The 20,765-nt window shown below is 41.2% G+C and overlaps 1 protein-coding gene across 1 annotated transcript in view; it reads left to right on the top strand.

Moving 5' to 3' along the window:
• The window catches only part of klhdc8b (kelch domain containing 8B), a 55,688-nt gene that overhangs the window by 26,889 nt on the left and 8,034 nt on the right, over positions 1 to 20,765 (top strand). The window contains exons 2-3 of the mRNA XM_061258030.1: positions 4,441 to 4,605; positions 7,984 to 8,208. Of these exons, the coding sequence (XP_061114014.1) occupies positions 4,441 to 4,605; positions 7,984 to 8,208 (390 nt within the window). The remainder of the gene's footprint in view (positions 1 to 4,440; positions 4,606 to 7,983; positions 8,209 to 20,765) is intronic.

Raw genomic sequence — 20,765 nt, forward strand, 5'->3', positions numbered from 1 at the left:
AAGAAGATAATGCTGATATTAGAAATGCACAGTGCAAGATTGCATTGTATGAATATGCCATTTAATATGGCATATTATGCACACAATTCCTTGAACAAGATTAACTTCACAGGCACCTTTATTCCAAAGGACCTTTGCTTTTACAGTCCAAAGATTATTGTATATACCATGTCTCATCCAAATCCAAACAGGTTATTTTTCTGCCAGCAGCTATTATTTGTCATTTGTACCTTTACTCTAAGCAATATCAGTTCTTCAACACTACCGAAAGAAAAACAACAGGCTAGCTTGCAATTTATTAAGGACTATTCTATTTTTGTACCTTTCCAGTCCGCATAAGTCTGATCTGCAGTTTGTGAGTTCTACACTATCTCATCCATGAGCACATATAATGAACAACTGCACACTTGACTTCCATGATGCAAATGTTCCTACGTTGACCACAGGTACTGTGATTTTTTTGAGAGCATGGGTACAAAGCTTACCATTTGCCTTGTCAAGCATTTTTTTTTTCATGTGGTACATTGAAAGTCTACTAGATTTGGTCTATGTGAGCTTGTTTTTGTTATATAGCAACTGTTTACATTTACATTGCAGTTCATAAAATAGTTAATATGGTCTTGAGTGGTGTGTTTATGGTGATTGTGTGTTTAGAGTTGTCTTTTGGAACTAAGGTGCACTAGCGTAAGTGCTTGAAATTATCCCTCCTGTTATTTTATATAAAGACTCCCCTCTGTGTTTCAGTTCAAATGCTAGCAGCTTAGAAGTACAATTTGAAAACCCACTGAGAGCCCAGTGGTTTGAACTAATTATTACAAATTTTTCATACTAAAACTAACAAGTAAAGATTTAATTTTCTTTAATAAAAGAGAAAGGATGATAGCTGAACTGCACCCATAATAGTGACTAACAACAGGTTCTCAGGCTGTAATATGTGTGTGAGTGTGGGTTGTAGATTCAAAGGTCTCTGATCTGCTACCTGTATGTGTATGTGTTTGTGTGTATGTGTGTGTGTGTGTGTGTGTGTGTGTGAGGGAGAGTGCACATGCATTTATGTATGCTCTTTTTAGTTTTCTTGTACTGCATTTCTGTTGCCATGGCACCTCCAGGAGAAATAGGCAGAGATCAGAGTGGAGGTACCCTAATTAGGACTGATTCTTCAGATTGTGCTGTGAAACCACTAGAGAGTTGGGGCTGCTTTCGAGGGGTATGAGGAGTCTGGTTCCCAGGCGGGTAAAACCTTCCCTCAGTGTGGAGCTGCCCCACTCCCCCCTCTGGAGTCCTGCAGCAGATGCTGCGCAGTATGGATCCAGACACATGTCCAGATGTTACGTAACTGAAATCCACTGGGAGTGCAGAGCTGAGGGAGCTCGGATGTAGAAGTTTTTCATCTTGTGTAACTCCAATCGTCAGTTTCAGCTCTGTATCCTCTACTGAATCTTTATGAAGTCATTAGAGATGTGAAAGGGGAATATGCTTTAAAGGAGGCTTGTTTCTACAGTACTTTTATTTTACATCACTAGCATGAGGGTTCCCTGTGCTTAATTCTTATCCAGCTGAATTTTCAAACTCAATCCAGTAGGTTGCTGGGCTGAGGGTACTGTGTGCCCCCAAATATGGAACATAGTTTCTCATAGTTTCACAGAGATGGTAAGATGTATAGTCAGGAAATATTTAGACAACTTCATGAAACAATGATATGGATTTTATGGGGCTCAGTCGGATATGACATCTGCCTTTAGTGCAGGTTGAACAGATATTATAATATTAATGTACACTGTGTCATTAGCCAACAACAGCCATGAGCTAACAATGGCTGATGAAATTGGCCTCCTTTTTCCAGAGTGGCGTAGGTTACATTGGTCAAGTGTCCTTGGGTTAATGTTGTTTACAGACTTACAGGTTACTATTTGTTATCAGCAACCGAGGGTTCTGGTCTCTAGCCTTATCTCCCCTGTAGTACATTTTCTGACTTGATGTGTGGGCTGCTGTGCTTTCTGTGCACATCTGCTCATTTGAGAATTGTGATATGAAAGCGTAGTACCATGGCAAATTACAAATAAGAACATAAAAGTAGATGTATGTACTGTATGTGCATGTGGGTGTTTGTGGGGCACATTTTATAGCTCTTTGAGGAGCTGTGTGTGGAGTGGAGGTTTGTGTTGGGACTCTTAATTGGAAGGGCTATTTGTCTTTTTGCAAAGGGTTAATGTTTCATGCATGGCCTGGTTAACCTCTTAACATGGAATATTTTAGATAATATACTGTGCTAATGTAAAGTATTGGCAAATCTCATTTCTTAAGATTATAGTCCAAATATGAGATTATATAACAAAATTTGCTTCGCCTACAATGTTATTCATTTTTAATCAGAAATAAAGTTGAGTTCTTCCCTTCTGTATATTGTCTACTGTACTAGTTTACGCTGTCCTCTATATTCTTTGCATATTTAATAATGGGGTGCAGCAGGAAGTGCTGTAGCTGCCTGCTGGCAGAAATAATCCTGAAGTCAGAGGAGCAGGATGTGTTTAAATTATGTTTGGAGACAAGTGGATATGGACAGAGTTTCAGATAGTTACTGAAGAGGCACTTTTCCTCAGCCCTGAGACAGGCCTTGCAAGATGGAGTGAGGAGGGGGAATGAAGAGGAATCGTGCATTGTGAAGCCAAATGCATCTCCCTCTCTCTATCCCTCTTTGTCATTCTGTCTCTCATTTCCTCTTGCTCTCTCTCTTCCCCCTCTTTATTTTACTCTGCATATCCATTGAATTTTCTTTTTTACCTCTCTCAATCTCTCTCTATCGGTTCCAGCTCCCCCATCCCTCTCTTCATTTCAGCGTGGGCTGGCGGACTGAGAGCAGGGACCTCTGACAGCTGTTAAATAGCAGGCTAATAAAGAGTGCCCACAGCGACAGCTCAGCACAGCTGAAGGACAGAGTGTCCATCCAGCTGACAGAGAGGGAGAAGCAGGAAACTGTCGCCAAGAGCCAGAGAGGAATGACACAATAAAATGTGCCAAAGAATGAATAAGGAGAGGGAGACGTAGATAATAACATTGTGAGAGAAGTTTTGAACCAGGAAATGAGAGTTGGAAATAATCTTGATGCAAAGAGCTGAACAAAGAAACTTTTCATGGGGAAAACAGAGGTGAGCTATAGTCATTGCGGATCCTTGCTCCAGTTTGAAAAATGATTCCAACACCATTGTTCCAACACCATAAATCCATAAATGCATAAATGCATGTATGCCATAGATTATAATAGCACTTGTGTATAGTTATTGTAGTACTCTGGGTATTCTTGCTGCCAACTGTGGTATGCTAAATGGTAAGTTGATGTCAAGGGTTCAAGTTGTATCTATGTGATCATGCTAGGACTCGGAACTGCTTTCCTCTATGGTCCTCAATGCTCTTGTCTCTGGGTTTGATTTGCACTTCATTGTACGTGACTCTGGAAGAGAGCGTCTGCTAGATTTTTGCGTCATTTTAACCTTCCTATTTCAGTTTGAAATAATCTAGTTGAACTAGAAAATGTGACTAGTTTAACTAGAAATGGAGTTGAATAGGTTCTGCTACTTCGGTTTCATAAGATATTCACAGAGGGTGTAAAATCTGCAGTGGAAAAAATAAAATAAAAATTACATCAGGCAGTCCACTTAGCCTCTGCAGGAGTTATGCTTTCCTGGCTCAGTGCAGTGGTGCACTGGATTTGTGCCATAACAGCGCTGACTGTTAGAGTTTAGTGCTAATCCCCACCCATACACTTTTTCTATGCCTCCTCACCTTCCTCCTGTGACATAAAGGGCTCGTGTTTCACTGCGGCATCATAAGCCAGCAGTGCAGTGATGTCACTAATGTTGGCACTTTCTCCTGGGCAGCACCTGTGGTTTTATGTGCTGGGCAGCCTCCTTGCTGAGTTTGATGATTTCTTTAAGGCTGCTGCTCATTTCTCCTCACTTTAGCCTTGGAGACATATTTTACTCTCAGCTCTTAGTGGATCATGGGAAATATTGCAGTCTCTTGGCAAATGATTGAAAGGGTCAAAAAGTTCAATCGACAGGCTAAAATAGTTTGGTCACAGGGAAAGAAAGTGCGCGTTCCATTTCAGAGACAGCGTCTGTGACTGTGTTGAGTGCTGGGGAATGTGTTCCGTTCTGTAGATCAGTAGAGCACATCTACTGGGACTGAAAAGAATTTCTCCCATGATCCTCTATGTCCGATAAAAAAAAAGAATTCTGGGTTGTACATGACATTCCAACTGTTCTCACTTTTTTTTGACAAGTGAAAAAAAAAGTTATCGTGACAAAAATCGACTAAGGAAAGAAAGTGAATTCTTCAACTACTCTGTGATCATGATTTCAGTATCTTCAAGGATGTTTTTTTTTCCATGTCTTTTTTCATGTTCTTGAAACTGTAGGTTATAACCCCCTCTTTTTCTCTTAGATGGGAAGGTTTACGCCCTGGGAGGGATGGGTGCGGACACGACTCCCCAGGCGTTGGTGCGAGTGTATGAGCCAGCGAAAGACCAATGGCAGCCTCTTCCCTCCATGCCCACTCCACGTTATGGCGCTGCCTCCTTCCTGCGTGGGAACAAGATATATGTTCTGGGTAGGTTATTCACAGTCCATCGCCAACATCCAGAGGAAGGAACCCATTCCACACATTTCATCCAAAAACACACTATAACAAGCACTTTGTATAGATGGATTGTTGAATGAAGTATCCTCATGAGGTTGGGTGCTTATGAATACAGTTCATGGTACTGAGGTAGTCATTTTACGAGTCCACATTCATTTCACTATGAGAAAGGGTGGAATGTTTGAAACCAGAAATCTTTTGTACTTCCATTTTTTACTTCTTCCCTTAATCTAGAAATTGTTGCATCTCCTTTCTGGAACATCTTCAGCCAGCTTCCTCTTTTCCCTCTGCAGTCTACCAGCTGCACTGCACCAGTGGACTTACGTTGATGTGCAGTTAGTGAGGGCTAAATGCAGGCATACAGTCAACTATAGGATTTTCTTTGGCATTGGCTGTAGGTACCGTGACACTAGAAACACTACCTACTAGGGAAATGCTATGGCCAGTGGCCAATAGTGTCATAATCAACATTGTCACTAATCAGCTAAGTTCACCATCATAAACCTGCCATTGGTGAGGATTTAATTCCAAGCTATTGGGTGCAATTTGGTAAGTTCTTAGAGTAACACTACATCCTGAGGCTTCAGCAATGGCAGAGGGAGAGTGCAGTCTTATCACTAAGGATGACATATTTCGCTGCAGCATAGACCAAAGCACATTGTATACAACGTGGCGTGTGGCTCAGGCAGGATGTGCTTGTTGTCAGGATTATCATCACCATCGCCCCCTGCAGGTCGGCAAGCTCGGCACGCAGTCAGCAACAGCTGGCTGTATGTGTCATGTGTCTGGGATGTCCAGCCCTCCCGGTGCAGTCCTGTGTTTACATGTCAGAACACCATGTGCACCCTGTCCGACACTGGCCCCTGGACATGGGGTCTGTGCGAAAAGTGCTCCGGCCAATGAGGGCCCCCGCTCTGAGGTCCTACTGTAGCCCTGTTCCTCCCCGGGTCATCCCCACCCTACACATCCTGCAGCTACAGATGCATCCCCCACCCCTCTGAAGTACATACCGTATTTTACTTTCCTTAATGTGGACTACCAACTCAACCCATAAGAGAGCAGAGAGTGGGCATCCCCCCTATAGCTGGGTTCCTCCCCAGATTTCTTTCCATCTGGGAGTTTTTGAAGGTTTTTCTCCCCACAAGGGACCTCATGTAAAAAAAATCTGGGGGCTCGGAGCTGGTATTTCCCTTTTTCGTCTTCCCTTCTGTACCTCTGTAAAGCGTCTTTGTGACGGTCTGCTGTGAAAAGCGCTATACAAATAAAATCGAGTTGAATTTAATGGTATGAGCCCAGACCTCATAAATTAGCTGGATAATAGTAATCCTGGAATTATGGATGAGGTACTATGATCATAACCATGATCTCGCTTTCCAATTTCCCATCGAAAGAATGTGAATTCCTCGCTTCCTGCTCATCATATAAGTGCTAGATTGGGGGAAAGGGTAGTGATATTTTGAACCAATAAAAGGAATTAAACCTAATTTCGAGCATTGCAGGAAATGACTTGCTGGATTCTAGGCAGAAAGATCACCTCTTGGGCCTGTGCTCAGCGAAAGCCAGGGAATTGCATTATGCAGCGGAGTGAGGGATGGTGCGGATAATGATCGTTTGTTTTATGGAGATAAATGTGCTTTGTATCTGCCGCTTTGTTCACCGAGGGGCTGTGAGTCACTGTCCTGGGTAAAAATGGGCCCACAAGTAGGCAATTGCATCCCCACTGAAGCCAAAACACAGGACACACGGAGGTTATCCAACCCCCTGAAGTTACTGTTCCTGTTATATTTACTGGGGATTTACTTTAACAATGGGGAATTCAGGCAGAATTCACTTTGATGCGCTGATAGATTTGTTGCATTTTTCCTATAGCACTTATGATTGGCGATATTTTAATCATCCAGATTGTGTTTCTCTTAGTCAGCCAAATGTGATATTGTCAGGCAGCCCGACATTGCGAAAGTCTGGAGCCGTGCCATTAGACTGTACTGCAGTAGCAGAGATAGAGATGTTTGTGCCGTTCTGCAGCAGCTCATCTTCAAAGCAGGAGCAGTTTGGTTTGTGCAGAGAGTGAGTTGATTCAGGCAGGCCTCTGAACAGCACGATGGAGCAGTGCTACACCGTGACTGGACAGTGTGTCTGACAGTGATGTGGGCTGTGTCAGACATTAAATCCTCCATTTGCTGATTTAGCATTTTTTTTCTCCTTTATTTTTTCTGATGGAAAATAGATGCCCGTGTTGGCAGTGGATCAGAAACACAGTGAGTCTGAGCCCTCTTGACATTCGCCTTTGGCGGAATTAAACATATTTGAAGCTGTGCTGTACTTGTGACATTTTTCACACTGCCCAAGCATCATTGCCGGCAGCATTTCAACACGTTATTATTTTTTTTTAAAGGTGAGGGGGTGGGCATCAGCCAGGCATTTTTATCTGTGTGGCTTCAAGCTGGGAGCTATGGAAACACAAACACGGGGGCGATGTGTTCCGTCTGCTTTGAAATGAATGTGTGTGCTGAAGGATGGCAGCCACCCGTCATGCAGGGTTCCCTCTCAGTCTCTGCCGACCTTGCCTCACTAATGACCGCTGGCAGAATGCTACCATCTGACCAGCGACTCAACGCCATGTGTTCTGTGGCCCCTCCCGTGTGTGCACCCGTGGCCAAAGCCAGAATGCGAGGAGACTCAGGTGGTCACTGCAAGGGAGCCGGGGCAAAGGCCTGGATAACATATCAGGCAGAATCACAAACATGTCACAGGGGAAAAGAACCAGAGTGACAGCGGATTTGGCCCTCACACTCAGTCAATGTCATCAAAGCAGAGTGAAGCAAGGACAGAGAAATTGCTGTCACATCCCACATAATTACAAACGCTGTAAATGGTGAAGAGAAGGTAGCTTATTTAATTGACTTTAATTAAGTAATGGTGGATATCTTATGAATATCTTATGCTCTCCAACGGTGCAGTCGGAGAGGAACTATTTCCTGGAGAGGCCCTGTGACTGTCTGGGCTGGCTTCATCGGGATACGCCACAGACAAAGAAGAAAATCTCCTTCCATTCATTAGGAGATTCCTCTGTCTTTTTCGTCTCCTATCAGCTCTCATGTTTCTGCCAAGCACATTTTTAAAAACCCACACCACATGATTACTGCCATTTATATTCATGAGTGAACAACAATCCCTATTGTGCAGCCTCATTTTTAAAACGGTTGTTATGATGTGTTTTGTATCACTATTGCATTTATCAGAGGTTTTTCAGTTTCTCCAACCTTCATCGTGTTCTGTTTTCAGCGTTCCTCCAAGCTGTGCGTGTTTCATCACTTTATTCCTTTCACCTCCCCTCATCTTTCACAGGTGGACGGCAGGGCAAGCTGCCTGTGACAGCGTTTGAGGCCTTTGACCTGGAAGTGAAGAGCTGGACACGCTTCCCCTGCATCCCCAGCCGACGGGCGTTTGCCAGCTGCGCTTTGAGCGAGCGCTGCTTCTACAGCCTGGGGGGCCTGCAGCAGCCCGGACCCCACAACTTCTACTCCCGCCCGCACTTCGTCAGCACCATGGAGGAGTACGACACCGAGCTTGGTGAGTCACAGAGAGCGCGCTCAGTCCTGTCACATGGACCAGAAGTGGCGGCTTGAAGGTGCAGTGAGACAATTCTGTTGTTTTGGCTCTGTACAGCAGCGCATTGGATTTGAAATGAAAAAAATTAATACGAGGTTACAATTCCTATATGCTTCACCCGATGTGGATGTCCATGTAAACTAAAGCTGACAGTCTGAATTGTATCCTCATATTCAGCATTTCATTTGAATTCCAATGTGCTGGAGAACAGAGCCAATGCAACCAAAATTGTGTCCGTGTCCAAATACTTACAGACTATACTGTATATGCTTGTACTTTTTCATTCTCTGCTCTCTAGTTAGGCGATAGCTTCTCGCATTCAGTCGACTAAATGCTCAGTCAACACATTTTTAAGCCAAGACATTTTGCTGCCAAACGCACTTACGTATGTCACAATGGGTTTTTTATTTATTAGTCTTGTTCTGTTGCCATGAGAACTAACCATTGACTGATGGCAGTTTAGAAATTCCAATTATGCCATGGCTTCTGTCATGTACAGGAAAGCTAAAGATAGCTCTGATAACATGTCTTTGTTCTGTATGCGTAGGTGCTTTTCGAAAAGAGTGCTCCTCTGACAGAAAGTGTTAATAACCTGATAGGGTGCGGGGTGGTGTGGCATGAGTTGGAAATATAAGTAAATGGGACCAAACCTCAGTTCAATGCTTCTATCAACTGATAAATTAAGAGCTCAAATGAACCATACCATATCCTAATAGATCAAATTAGTACATTTGAATTACATGTAACAACCCTACTCAATCACACTTGTCCCCTTTGCCTGTGCCCTCTTAGTGACAGATCACTTCTCCCTGTATCCAGTCAATTACATTTCACTCTCTCCACCACCCTGTATCCAAATGTTGATTGAGGAGTTTTTGTTAGCTTAGTTGTAACACAGTCACTGTGTTACAAGTTGCTGTTGGATGTAGAATTGGTGGGCCATTAGGGGGCAGTCTTACCTCTGGATCAAGCAGGAAACCAATTCCCCAGTGCAGTGATGGAGAAAATGTTCTGTAGGCGATGCTCTCTGCTGGGTGAGGGGTTAGATGGAAGTCTTCTGATGGGAATGTGTGGAATGTAGGACCCTGTTTAGCCCCAGTTTTTATCATTCATCTATATTAACAATGCTTCTTCCCTTCCTGTAGATTTAGATAGATACAATAGAGAACTGAATGGTCTGTACTTATTAAATCTGAATCAAAATTTTTCTTTGTGTTTAATGTTTGAATAGCGACCTGAACTTTCTTTGACACATTTTTAATATGAGGGAAATGTTTTCTCTGCACCCTGTTGAGTTTCCTTATCGTAAAGTTGGAAAGGGTAGCGATAAGGCTTATTTCCTTTCACATATACTTCACATCCCGATTCTGAAAGGCTGACCAAAGGTTCAAGCCTCTGCTGACGGTGATTATGGGAGAGATTGCCTGGGAGCACAAGCCATCATTATATTTAATCTCTTTAATGTCCAGAGACATTTTTAGGCATGACTTGAACAGCATTAAAATCCAGGGAGGGTGTGTTAAAGAAAAGATAAAGCATTACATTTTCATAATGACAAGCCCTTTTGTGGATTCAGTTGCTTTAACATATTCATGCAGCATTTCTGTGAAGTGTGAGAATTCATTCTAATAAAAATAAGTAAATTGGATGTTTTTGCCTGCAGTAGACAGAGCTAATATTGTCATGCTGTAACTAGTTCAGGAGAAGGAGGTGTTGTAACCTGCTCAAATATACAGTATATTCTCAAATAATTGAATCAAGATTGGTTACATTTAAATTTCCTGGCTGTGGTATGAGTTAATGGAACCTATTGTGCTGCCCTATTTGGCTGTAATTCCATTATCAGCTCACCCATTGCTCTGAAAAACCTGACAATAATTTAGCCCTGTGTAATAATGAGCCCTTGGTTTACGGGGCAACTCATCAATTATAGATTACGCTTATCTTCTAATTCCCAGTGCCCGCTCTGGAAGATGTACTGCACACAGTCTCAGGGAGACCGGCATGTCTGTACGTTGCTGTACAGTGTGTGTGTGTGTGTGTGTCTGTGTGTGAGAGAAAGAGATTATGACACGACAAGAGAGAGATACCCAGACAGTAGAAAGGTGTGTGGCCGGAGAGAACCAGACATCTGTCACGACTTGCCTTTTGTGGTGGTTGAGATGGGGCTGTCCTCTAGGCAATTCAGACCATCTCCCCAGCCACAGAGATATTGTGCACTGGCACACACACATGTATACACACATGCACACACACCCACACACATACACACACACACACAAACACACTTGCGCTTCGTCTCGCCAACTACTAATTACTATTAATAATAAACATTTCATACAAAAAAGCAGTTCAACTTTTTCCTTTCTCACACTTGTTGTCTTAAGAGAGGACTTCAATTATATTTGTATAATGTGGTATTTGTAGTATTGGTAGTAGTGTAGTAGTGCACTGGGTAGTAGTAGTGGTATTAGTCATTGGCCTGGGAACAACCAAAGATGCCCTTGCCTTTACTATTCTCTTAACCTTCCTATTATGTTACTCTTTTATGACCGCTTTTATGTTTGGGGACAAATTGACTCCAAAGGGGCAGGCTATAGCCCATAAAACACATTGGCACAGGGCTTCTGAAAACAAAGCATTTTGTTTATTGCATGTTTACTATTTAATCCTGCCAAAAAAAATTTTATCATACAGTATCAGAATGAAAAAAAAAGTTAACTGGTTTTTAAGAGATATCAAATACTGAATGCGGTCAAATTGCCCCCAAACATAATGGGAAGGTTAAGAAGGCTCAATGTTATGTGGTATCTCAGAATCCATGCTTCTCTCAGGCCGAAGTCATGATAAATCAGTTGTGACAGGGGCTTGCGCAGTGGGATCTGAAATAAGCACTGGCATTTGGGATGCAGCTTTCTGTCTATTCCTACTGTGCTATAGCACCGCCTACACACATTTACACACATAGTTAAGCTCCAATAAATGTGATTGATAATGATGTTGTTTTTATCTGAGAAACATTACGGCCACTCAGAGATCTTTAAACATACTTCTTAGTTCTAATAAAACAAACAGTGGTCATTTGAGAATTACCATGCTCCAATGCACCGCTGTCGACAGCAGAATCCAGTCTCCAGTGAAACAGTTGCATTTCTCTCATTCGCTTTTTTCTTAGTAGCTACTAAGAGTTGACAGGGACTGACACATCTGCCATTTTGAAACTTGCTTTTCGCATATTTATTTTCTCAGAAAATGGGCTTTTGCTGTTCTTTAATTTAGTAGATTGCCAATGGCATGTTTTATAGTTGAAGTTACAGGTCATCATTAAATATGATAATGAGGTACACAGGAAACAGGGGTTCTTTGTGTTGTTTCTTTTCTTTTTGTTCCCCTAGCCACTGTGATTCTTGTGTTACTACTGTGTATAACAGGAGAAACTGCAGCTGAATGCATGCCCTCCTTCCTTTAATTGGTCTACATGAAACTTCACTATTTTGCACCCTAAAATGTACACAATACGAAAGGACACAGCTTGCACATATCAGAGGAGGGTTATATCTCTTGCTTACAACAGCTGTTAAGCTGTGGCTGCTTAGCACAATGTTTAGAGGGATTATTAGAGTGGTAACTCCAAGAAACCATGGCTGACTCACGTCTCTGCAGACAGTAGGTTTTGCTGTCTGAGGCACACAGAAGAGTGTATTTTGCTGTAGCTGAAATGAAAGGACAGTGGTGGGCTGGATGTGAAGGCATGCTGGTCTGTATGAAATGCAGAAAGAGCTGGTCCCAGGACAGCAGATGAAGGGGCTGACATTTACAGAGGCTGCAGGACCTGCCCTGACCCTGCCTAGTGTTTAATGAGAGCTGTCGCTAAGGGCATGTCAGTCCAAACTGTTCCTTACCGGGATGGGGGAGAAGCTGCGATCCTTTCAAAGAATCTTTAATTCCACGGGCATTTTTCCACATACATACTTTCTTTCTTTCACTCTCATTCATTTATACCCTTCCCCTTCCTCCTCTCTCTCTGCTGTTTCTCACTTTGTTATACATACTACACACACACACACACACACACACACACACAATTGCATACATTGTTATTTCCTGTGTGTTTGTTAAGAGAGAAAATAGCAGAAAAAAATGTGTCCACCTGCCACAAAAAAAGAATATGTGGACAACATGGTACCACAGGTAACATTATCTTCCATTGTAATGTGTCAGTTTATCTGAGAAATATTGATATGGACTTTTGAAAAGAAAATAGAAATTTAGAAAAAAAAAAAAAATCTAATGTACTGTCATGATTAGCCAGTACCATTTGTTATATTTTATTCACATAAGCTTTCCAGATTGAGAGAGTAGTTCAGCGGTGTACAATGATTGCAGTACACTGGCATATTTCACGTATAGGCAGTTATAAGGTTGCTTAATTAAGCATCTAGTTCAAGTAATTTGGCATTCACATAAATATGTATGATGATGATCTATCCTTGGTAAATGAACCTCAGGCGTGTGAATGAACTGTGTGAGCGGGAAGGGGAGGGAGTCTGCTGACTGATTTGTATTCAGGTGGAGTTCAGCACTAGCGGTCTTAAAGCTTTTCCGTATTCCACCAGGAACTGCGGAGCTGGGGACAAAATTGAATATAAATTTGGTATATATGATGAATGTCCATTATTACGAGATCCAAGGGTGACATTGAAGCACATTAGGATATTAGCTGGTGAATGAAATGTAAAAACATGTGAAAACGCATGCACACGCACAAAATCATTGAGAAACTAAACGCAAATGAATGCTCAATCCACAAATGGCCTTAGCAAATTTGCTTTGCACCTTGAAATATATTTGATTTTGTTGTGCTCTACTTGTGAACAGCAGTATTCTCATAGATGCTTTTGAAGCCCCTGGTGAATGTGTCAAGAGTCTGAGTAGTGATACCATGCCTCCAGCAGGTCTATTATTCTGCCCAAACAACAGAATGGGGAAGAAATATGATTTACGTAACTAAGGCATGATTGTTGTTGGGTGGTTTGAGTATCTCAGGAACTGCTGATCACCTGTGATTTCCATGTACAACAGTCTCTTGAGTTTACAGAGAATATTGTTAAAAACAAAAGACAAAAAACAGTCAGCGGCAGTTCTGTGGGCAGAAACTCCTTGTTACTGAGAGATTTCAGACGAGAATGGGCCGACTGGTTCAAACTGACAGAAAGGCAACAGTAACTCAACCATGTGTTACAATTGTGGTATGCAGAAGGGCATCTCTGAACACACAACACATTTAACCTTGAAGTGGATGGGCTAGAGCAGCAGAAGACCAATAAGTCTCAAACGTAAGTCTAATAAATACCTAATAAAGTGGTTACTGAGTGTATGTGAAATTTTATCGAAACTGAAAAAGGTTTTCAATGTCCTCAGAATGCCTGATGTCGCCTCATGGAAGGGCCTAGACTCAGAACTATGTTTATCAGTCCTTCAGTCAGTCTTTCTGTGCTTCTCTAATGTTCCCATTAACGCAGCCTCTGTGTCCTCTGCATCATTTCATTTCACAACAATGCAAGATGTCAGCCCAGAGAATACCGCATTAATAAAGTCATTGTGCACAAGTTGTTGTGGGTTTGCGTGTAGTCTGTTCTTATATTCCTGTGTTATTTAACACAGCTGTTGGAGTCAGATGAATACCTTTTTATTAATTGTACATTATATTACAAGAAGCAAATTATAGGGCATGTTACTAGTGTGACTGGCGATTGTTCCTGCTGCTTGAGGCAGTACAGTTAATACTGTAATTGCACTGTAGACACAATGTGCATATTCAGTAAGTAAGGATCCAGTACTAATGCAAATTACTGTTTGTGATATACAACTGGATCTATAACACCCATTTTTTTAAGTTAAATCCAGTAAACAGCTTGTAACTGTGAAAAATGGCATATGTTCAGTAATGAATAGTCTACAGTAATTACAAGTGTGTGTTGGTGAAGTGGAGCCCTGTGTCAGACTACTGCCCACAGGACGTGTACATGTGTGTTTGTGTGTGCATGCAGCATGTTGTACGTGACTGCACATCTCTCTGGCCTCATATCTCCAGGCTTGTAAGTCTCCCCTGGAAAGCAGCCAACTGTGCAGAACCCGACAAGCATTATAAAGTGGTTAACTCTGAGCTTCAGAGGATCATTTGAAAAAAACTTTTAAACTGCAGGACAAAAATGGGATTTTGTTGAAATGCGCTTTGTTTAAAATAATAATGATAAGATGGATAAAATCAATATAAGCAAAGCATCCAGTTCCACAGGGGGCCTAGATTAATGCATCAATCACTTTCATAATTTTTTGTGATACATGCTGTTCTATTTTTGAAATTGAGTCTCATTCCCACTTCACTGACTCCCCCTGAGGGCCCCAGTAGCCCAGTAAATTCTCACTCCATTGTAGAAAGGATTAATTTTATGTTGTAGGTCGCAGGTAATCCACAATATATACATAGTATATAGTATTTATCAAACTTATTATTTTATTTATTGGTCTTCTGCTGCTTTGACCAGTCTGGCCCTTCTCCTCTGACCTTTCTCATTAACAAGGTGTTTCTGTCTGCAGAACTGCTGCTCACTGGATGTTTTTTGAGCCATTCTCTGCACACTGTTGTGCATGAAAATCCCAGGAGATCAGCAGTTTCTGAGATTCTCAAACCACCCTGCCTGCCGCTAACAATTATTCCTCGATGAAAGTCACTTAGATCGCATTTTCTCCCCATTCTGACATTTGCCTTAAAAACAGCTGAACCACTTGACCATGTCAGCATCCCTTTATGCATTTAGTCGCTACCTCATGATTAGCTGATTAAATATTTGCATTAACAAGCTGGTGTACAGGTCTACCTAATGAAGTTCTTACTGAGTGTATACTGTTAAATGACAGCTCTGCGTGCAATAGGCCTTCCTTTGCCATGTGTGAGAAGTGTCCAAGGATCCTTGAAGGGAACAGACAGGGCTAAGGATGAGCTTTCTGTTAAATTTGAAATCGAATCTATTAATTTATACAATATATTATGAATCATCTGTTCACAGTTAAATTACTTTTTAGTTTGCATTATAAATATTCAGTGTTTAAGAATTAATCTAACAATGAAGACATTATTAATGGAGTATGATATTATACCCTTACAGCTACAAGCATGCTTTTTCCCCATAAACATGTATGTTGACTGACTACAAGTTGGTTGGCTTCTGTTTATTATTATTATTTAAATTAAAATTTTTTAATTGTCATTCCAGGCAGTGTATGGGACCGTTATTTGCATTGACAGCGAGACAAACACCAGTGGTAATAGTGTCAAAAAGTAATATACGGTAACTACAGCACTGGAATTCCACAGTTCAGAACTGAAGCACATTTTAGCACATTCATAAAAGAGATAACTACTTCTCATTAAATGATCCCCACAGTTTGGCTCCCCTGGTCCTTGTGTAAAGGGTTCTACATAAATTTGGTGGGGCTACTCAAAAATCAGTGATGAAGTGGCTAATTTACACTAAAGGGGAAAAAACTCACGCTTGTGAGGCTTTTATCTTAAACAGGACAGCAATTACTACCTTTGATGAGCTGGGACAATGAGACACCAACTCATTAAAATTGTCGCACAACTTCTAGGGGTCCTCTCAGAATAAAGTGACATGCAATTGTGCCGAAGCTCTGTGGTATTAGAGCTGTGAATGTCAGGGGACAGCTGGCTTATTTGCTGTAGCAGAGTACGAGAGTACTAGATCAAGAACTTTACTGCATATGGTCAGCCTGTAGCCTTGTGGCTAAGGTACATGACTGAGACCCAGAGGGTTGCTGGTTCAAGTCCCTCAGCCCCACATTGGTTCATGGGGGATTGTCCCCTGCTTAGTCTAATCAACTGTAAGTCACAAGAGCATCAGATAAATAACTGTAATGTAAAATGGCATAGGAGCACTGTCCATTGTCACTGTGATATGCCCTCAATGTTATTTTGGCACACCGTGGTACAGACAAGGAGTGGGGACACGAGCATACATACAGTACGGATGTGTAAATTCCAAAACTAATTCACTGTGTAACCCTTGCTTTTGCACAAAGTTTTGACTTTAATTCACTTGGAGCTAGCGCTCGGTCTAGACTAAGAGCCTCACTGTCCGATGACAAAATGATGCTAACGGCAGACAAATAAATGAGAAATAATCAGCATGATGGCGCGGGCTGTGTCTGGGACCCTACTGGTTCGCAGAGCTGCAGCCCTGCGTGCTCATTACGATGCCGGCCTATTTCAGTTCAGTGCCTGTACACCCACGCAAGCCAGAAAGATTTGACATTCTGCCTTCTCCCCCATGCTCACTCTCACACATAATCCCATGGCGGTTTACCATAGCTCTGTGGGAAAAGAAACGCGTGAGCAGGGTGGGGAAGTGAGAGGCCTTTCATGGCATAATTCCCTTCCTGTTATCCACGTTTCTTTCTTTCATGACAGGGTCCAATTACTGTCACGCTGCATCTGTGGGTAACATCGGATTGGTTGAATTCAATACGTTATACATACAAAGAGTGAACAGGCTGTGGGATTTAATGAATGTTACTTGTAAGCAGTTTCTCGTGATAAATAATAGCCATAGCACAGATGTGTCCAACACTTGCCAAATGTATGTAAAAATCTTTTAGTATAAATACGTATAACCACAACATGCCATTCATCACATTTATCATTCATATTTTTAGTATCCCAGACATTCAAAGATTTCTGTACATTGATAGATTAATAGTTTCCCGTTGTCAGGGTAGAGGAGGAGGGTATTAAATATCTCCTTATGATTTTGTCTAATGTGCCAAAGAAATGGTACTTGGACTCCAAAATGTACAAAACTGAGTATTGCTTTTGATACAAACACCCACTTCACTCCTACAGAAATATTACAGTTTTTACAGGCCTGTCAATAATTCCTACCGACTCACCAAGTAAATTGTATCTCTTCAGGTCAGTAATTGAAGGCAGTGATTGTTTTGATAATGAGTCAGCTGATGAAGCCGTCCTCATTGCTAAAGTGTGTGAGAGTGTAAAATGTTATTTATTTATTATACTAAATCAAAGGGTTTCATCATAGCCTACAGTACACAACAAAATTGTCAGTGTTAAATTAACTAGGTAGAGTATATTTACTATGATACAGTACATTGTTTCATTTTGAACACAATATTTGGGCTGCCTAAATATGAAATTCCTTCGCGGACACTGTAGGTTCCTGTGTAGTGACACATCCCATGGTCTTGTATTGGACTCTGCCTGTGTTAATGCACTGGAGGGTACATGATAGGGTGCAATGTAATCCAGAGAGGAAGACTCTCAGTCAGTTTCTGTCTCATCACAGAAGAGTTACCTCTGGTCCGATGAACTGGTAGTCTGTCTGCACTGACTGTGCACTAAGTGTACTAGCACAAGGACTGTGGAGCTCAGTTGGTGAACTGTGAAGGAAATGGCTCTCCTGAATTTAGTGGCTCTCTCAGATTTATGGTGGATGTTACAGTAGAGAGAAGGGCCTATGAATGTGTTTTGGCATACAGTATGCTATTAAATTGGTAGTAAATTACATCGGGAAAGTAAAAGAATAAATCCAAGCAAACAGAAGCCTCTATTACCTCTGAAACTAACCACAGTTCTTCAGGAAGTACATCAGACATTTACAAACAATGGCCCTCATTTATCAATATTTTCATAAATCCATGTATCAGCAATCAGATACAAACTAACAAATTCTGCCAGATTTATCAAATACGCATGCATTTTTTTATATTCCCAGTATGTTGATATATACCCAGAAATCGTACATCAAACGCGTGTTCACAGAATTTTCATACATTTACGTTCCTAATATACTATACAAGGAGCTTGAAAGTCATTGCAGGCTATTTAAAGAGATAGCCGAAAAAAGACAAAAGAAAAAAAATCTCTAAAGCAGAGATTGAAGTTAAACGGGTGGCAAAAAGAAAACTTGTACACAGATGAAGCCACATGGGAAGGTCAGAGTTTGGCCCAGTTGTGTACGCTGGAAGAACACATTGGCCAAAATATAGAAGAGACTTCACTGTCTGGAATACCCTCAGAGGGTGAAAGGAATAGTCTACATTTTCCCTGTCATTGGACTGAGCCAGAAGGAGGTGTCATAAGCCTCAAACAAAGTTCGCCACACACCAAATCTAATAAAGCAGTACATGCAATATAAGGGGGGGGGGGTCAGCCATAGCAACAAAGCCTAATGCTGCATTCACGTCATATTGGGATAACCAAAATTACCACCTTCTGCCTAGGAAAATCAGTTCACTTCAACCTCCGAATTGTAATTCCAAGTAGGAAATATAGTCATATATAATATAACACAGGAAAACTTAGGTAAATCCCACATTGTTTGTGTAAATACTTTTTGAACGATTTGTGATGAAGTTTGTTTGGCTCACCTTTGATAAATGAGGCCCGGTATATGGCATGACATCGCATTGGATGGTCAGCATAAAATCTGGCAATACTCCAATGCTGATGCCAGTCTTATTTTGGAGTAAAAACATGCTATTAGGGTCAAATTCTTCCCGCTACGTTGCCTGCAGATGGACAACTTGCTCCCTGCTTAATTTACTTACATAATCTCCATATCCCCGTTCTGAAAAACCTTTCTGCGCCTGTTCCAGAAAGCTTAACTGATAACAGGGTCAGTCCCATTTCCCCAATTGCTAGCCTGAACCGGCTCAAACTGTGAGTGCCATTCCATTACTCCTGACACCTAGCTCATTCTCAGCAGGGTGGCAGGGAGCCAGAGGAGTTTGAGTGGATTCTGCTGTGCCCAGCTGTAATGATGAGATGAACACCATGAGAAAATCCTGACACAGAGTACCACGGACATATGTACTACCCACAAACGTTCTGCATATTTTCCCAGCCACAGAAGTCAGTATGAGGTCATTTTAAGTAGGGTTACAAGGCCATTATATCAGAACTTGATGCTAGATTTTTATGGTCTGGTAATAACAATAATAATATCTAAGCCAGACTTAGAAGGCCACAATGGGTCAAAATCACTTTTAGGATGTGATTGCATCATTGCAATGATTGCATCATTTGGCAACATTTCTTTTGATATGTATATTTTTAAATCTTCACATCTACAGTATGCGTATACCAGGGATGAATGCACAGAAACAGGGTGGAGTGAACATTTGAAGTGATGCAATTTGCATGACCACACAATAATTGCACGACTAGAGGATATACACTCAGTGAGCACTTTATTACATTACATTACATTATTGGCATTTGGCAGACTCTCTTATCCAGAGCGACGTACAACAAAGTGCATACCCATAACCAGGGCTAAGTGCGCAGAAAGACCCTAGAGGGAAGTACAATTTCAATTGCTACCCGTACAACAAAGATAAGGACCAGGGCCTATTTTTTTTTATTTTTAAACAACAAATGAACAAACAACAAAGCAAAAGTGACCAAACTTAACTATCCAAATACTGCTTACCTAGCCAACTAAAAATACCAAAACACAAAGTAAATCACAAAGACAACAATTAAGGATCACAGGGAGGTAGGGAGGGATGGGGAGAGGTGCTGCTTGAATTAGGTATAGATTACACTTCTTTTTTAGACATACTGGTTTTCAGCCGCTATAGCCAATCCAGTTAGAGGTCTGATGCATTGTGTGTTTAAAAATAAAGTAAAAGAGGAACTGGAGCCTCACACTGAAAGATGAAATTGCCCGCAGGCTATGATGAAGTTTTCTCAACCTCACAGTACATGTCCTTGCTTCCAGATCTTTGTAAAATACCCTAGAGTTGTAGGTATTTTTTAATTGATGTTTTGTACTGCACTGTTTGAGGTTCCATCCCAGTGATTTACTCTTTCTTCTATTGTGTACACTTTCCTTGTATGTATAATGAAAATTCTGCTTATTTTACTGAAATGGTGCAGGGATCGATCAATCTGTTCAGTTGAAATTCATACTTGTTCATTTTGCCCATATCTTTCCTTGGTTAGACCAATATAGTATATGCCTTTTGCCCACATTATGTTGGAGGAAAGTTTTCTTCTTTTGTAGCCTACGACACCTAACATCATGCCATCTTTTCTGTAGGTTCCGTTTTGTTAGGCTTAAATTAATTTGGTTTCATGTTACTTCAAATCTCTTCTCTCAATTATTAATATATTCCTATGCTATGATACAGCATTCTAAAACTGTACCTCATTGAATATTACCTCCATTTCCTGATCAGTAAATTTAAGTGGCCTCACTAATTGAGCCTGGTTTGAAATTGCAAATGAGAGCATTTCATTTCTTTGATTGCGAGTTTTAGTAAATTGGTTGTTAATGTGTTCATGCGTGACTGTAGCAGGGTGGATTGTGCTATGACTATTCCCTTAGGTAAAAAAATAATTTTACCACAATAGAGACAAAGACGTGATTAAAATGAGAGAATAAATTCATTTCTCATACCGTCTTAAACCATTT

The sequence above is a fragment of the Conger conger genome, chromosome 10 (assembly GCF_963514075.1).
Source record: "Conger conger chromosome 10, fConCon1.1, whole genome shotgun sequence".
Taxonomy (NCBI): Eukaryota; Metazoa; Chordata; class Actinopteri; order Anguilliformes; family Congridae; genus Conger; species Conger conger.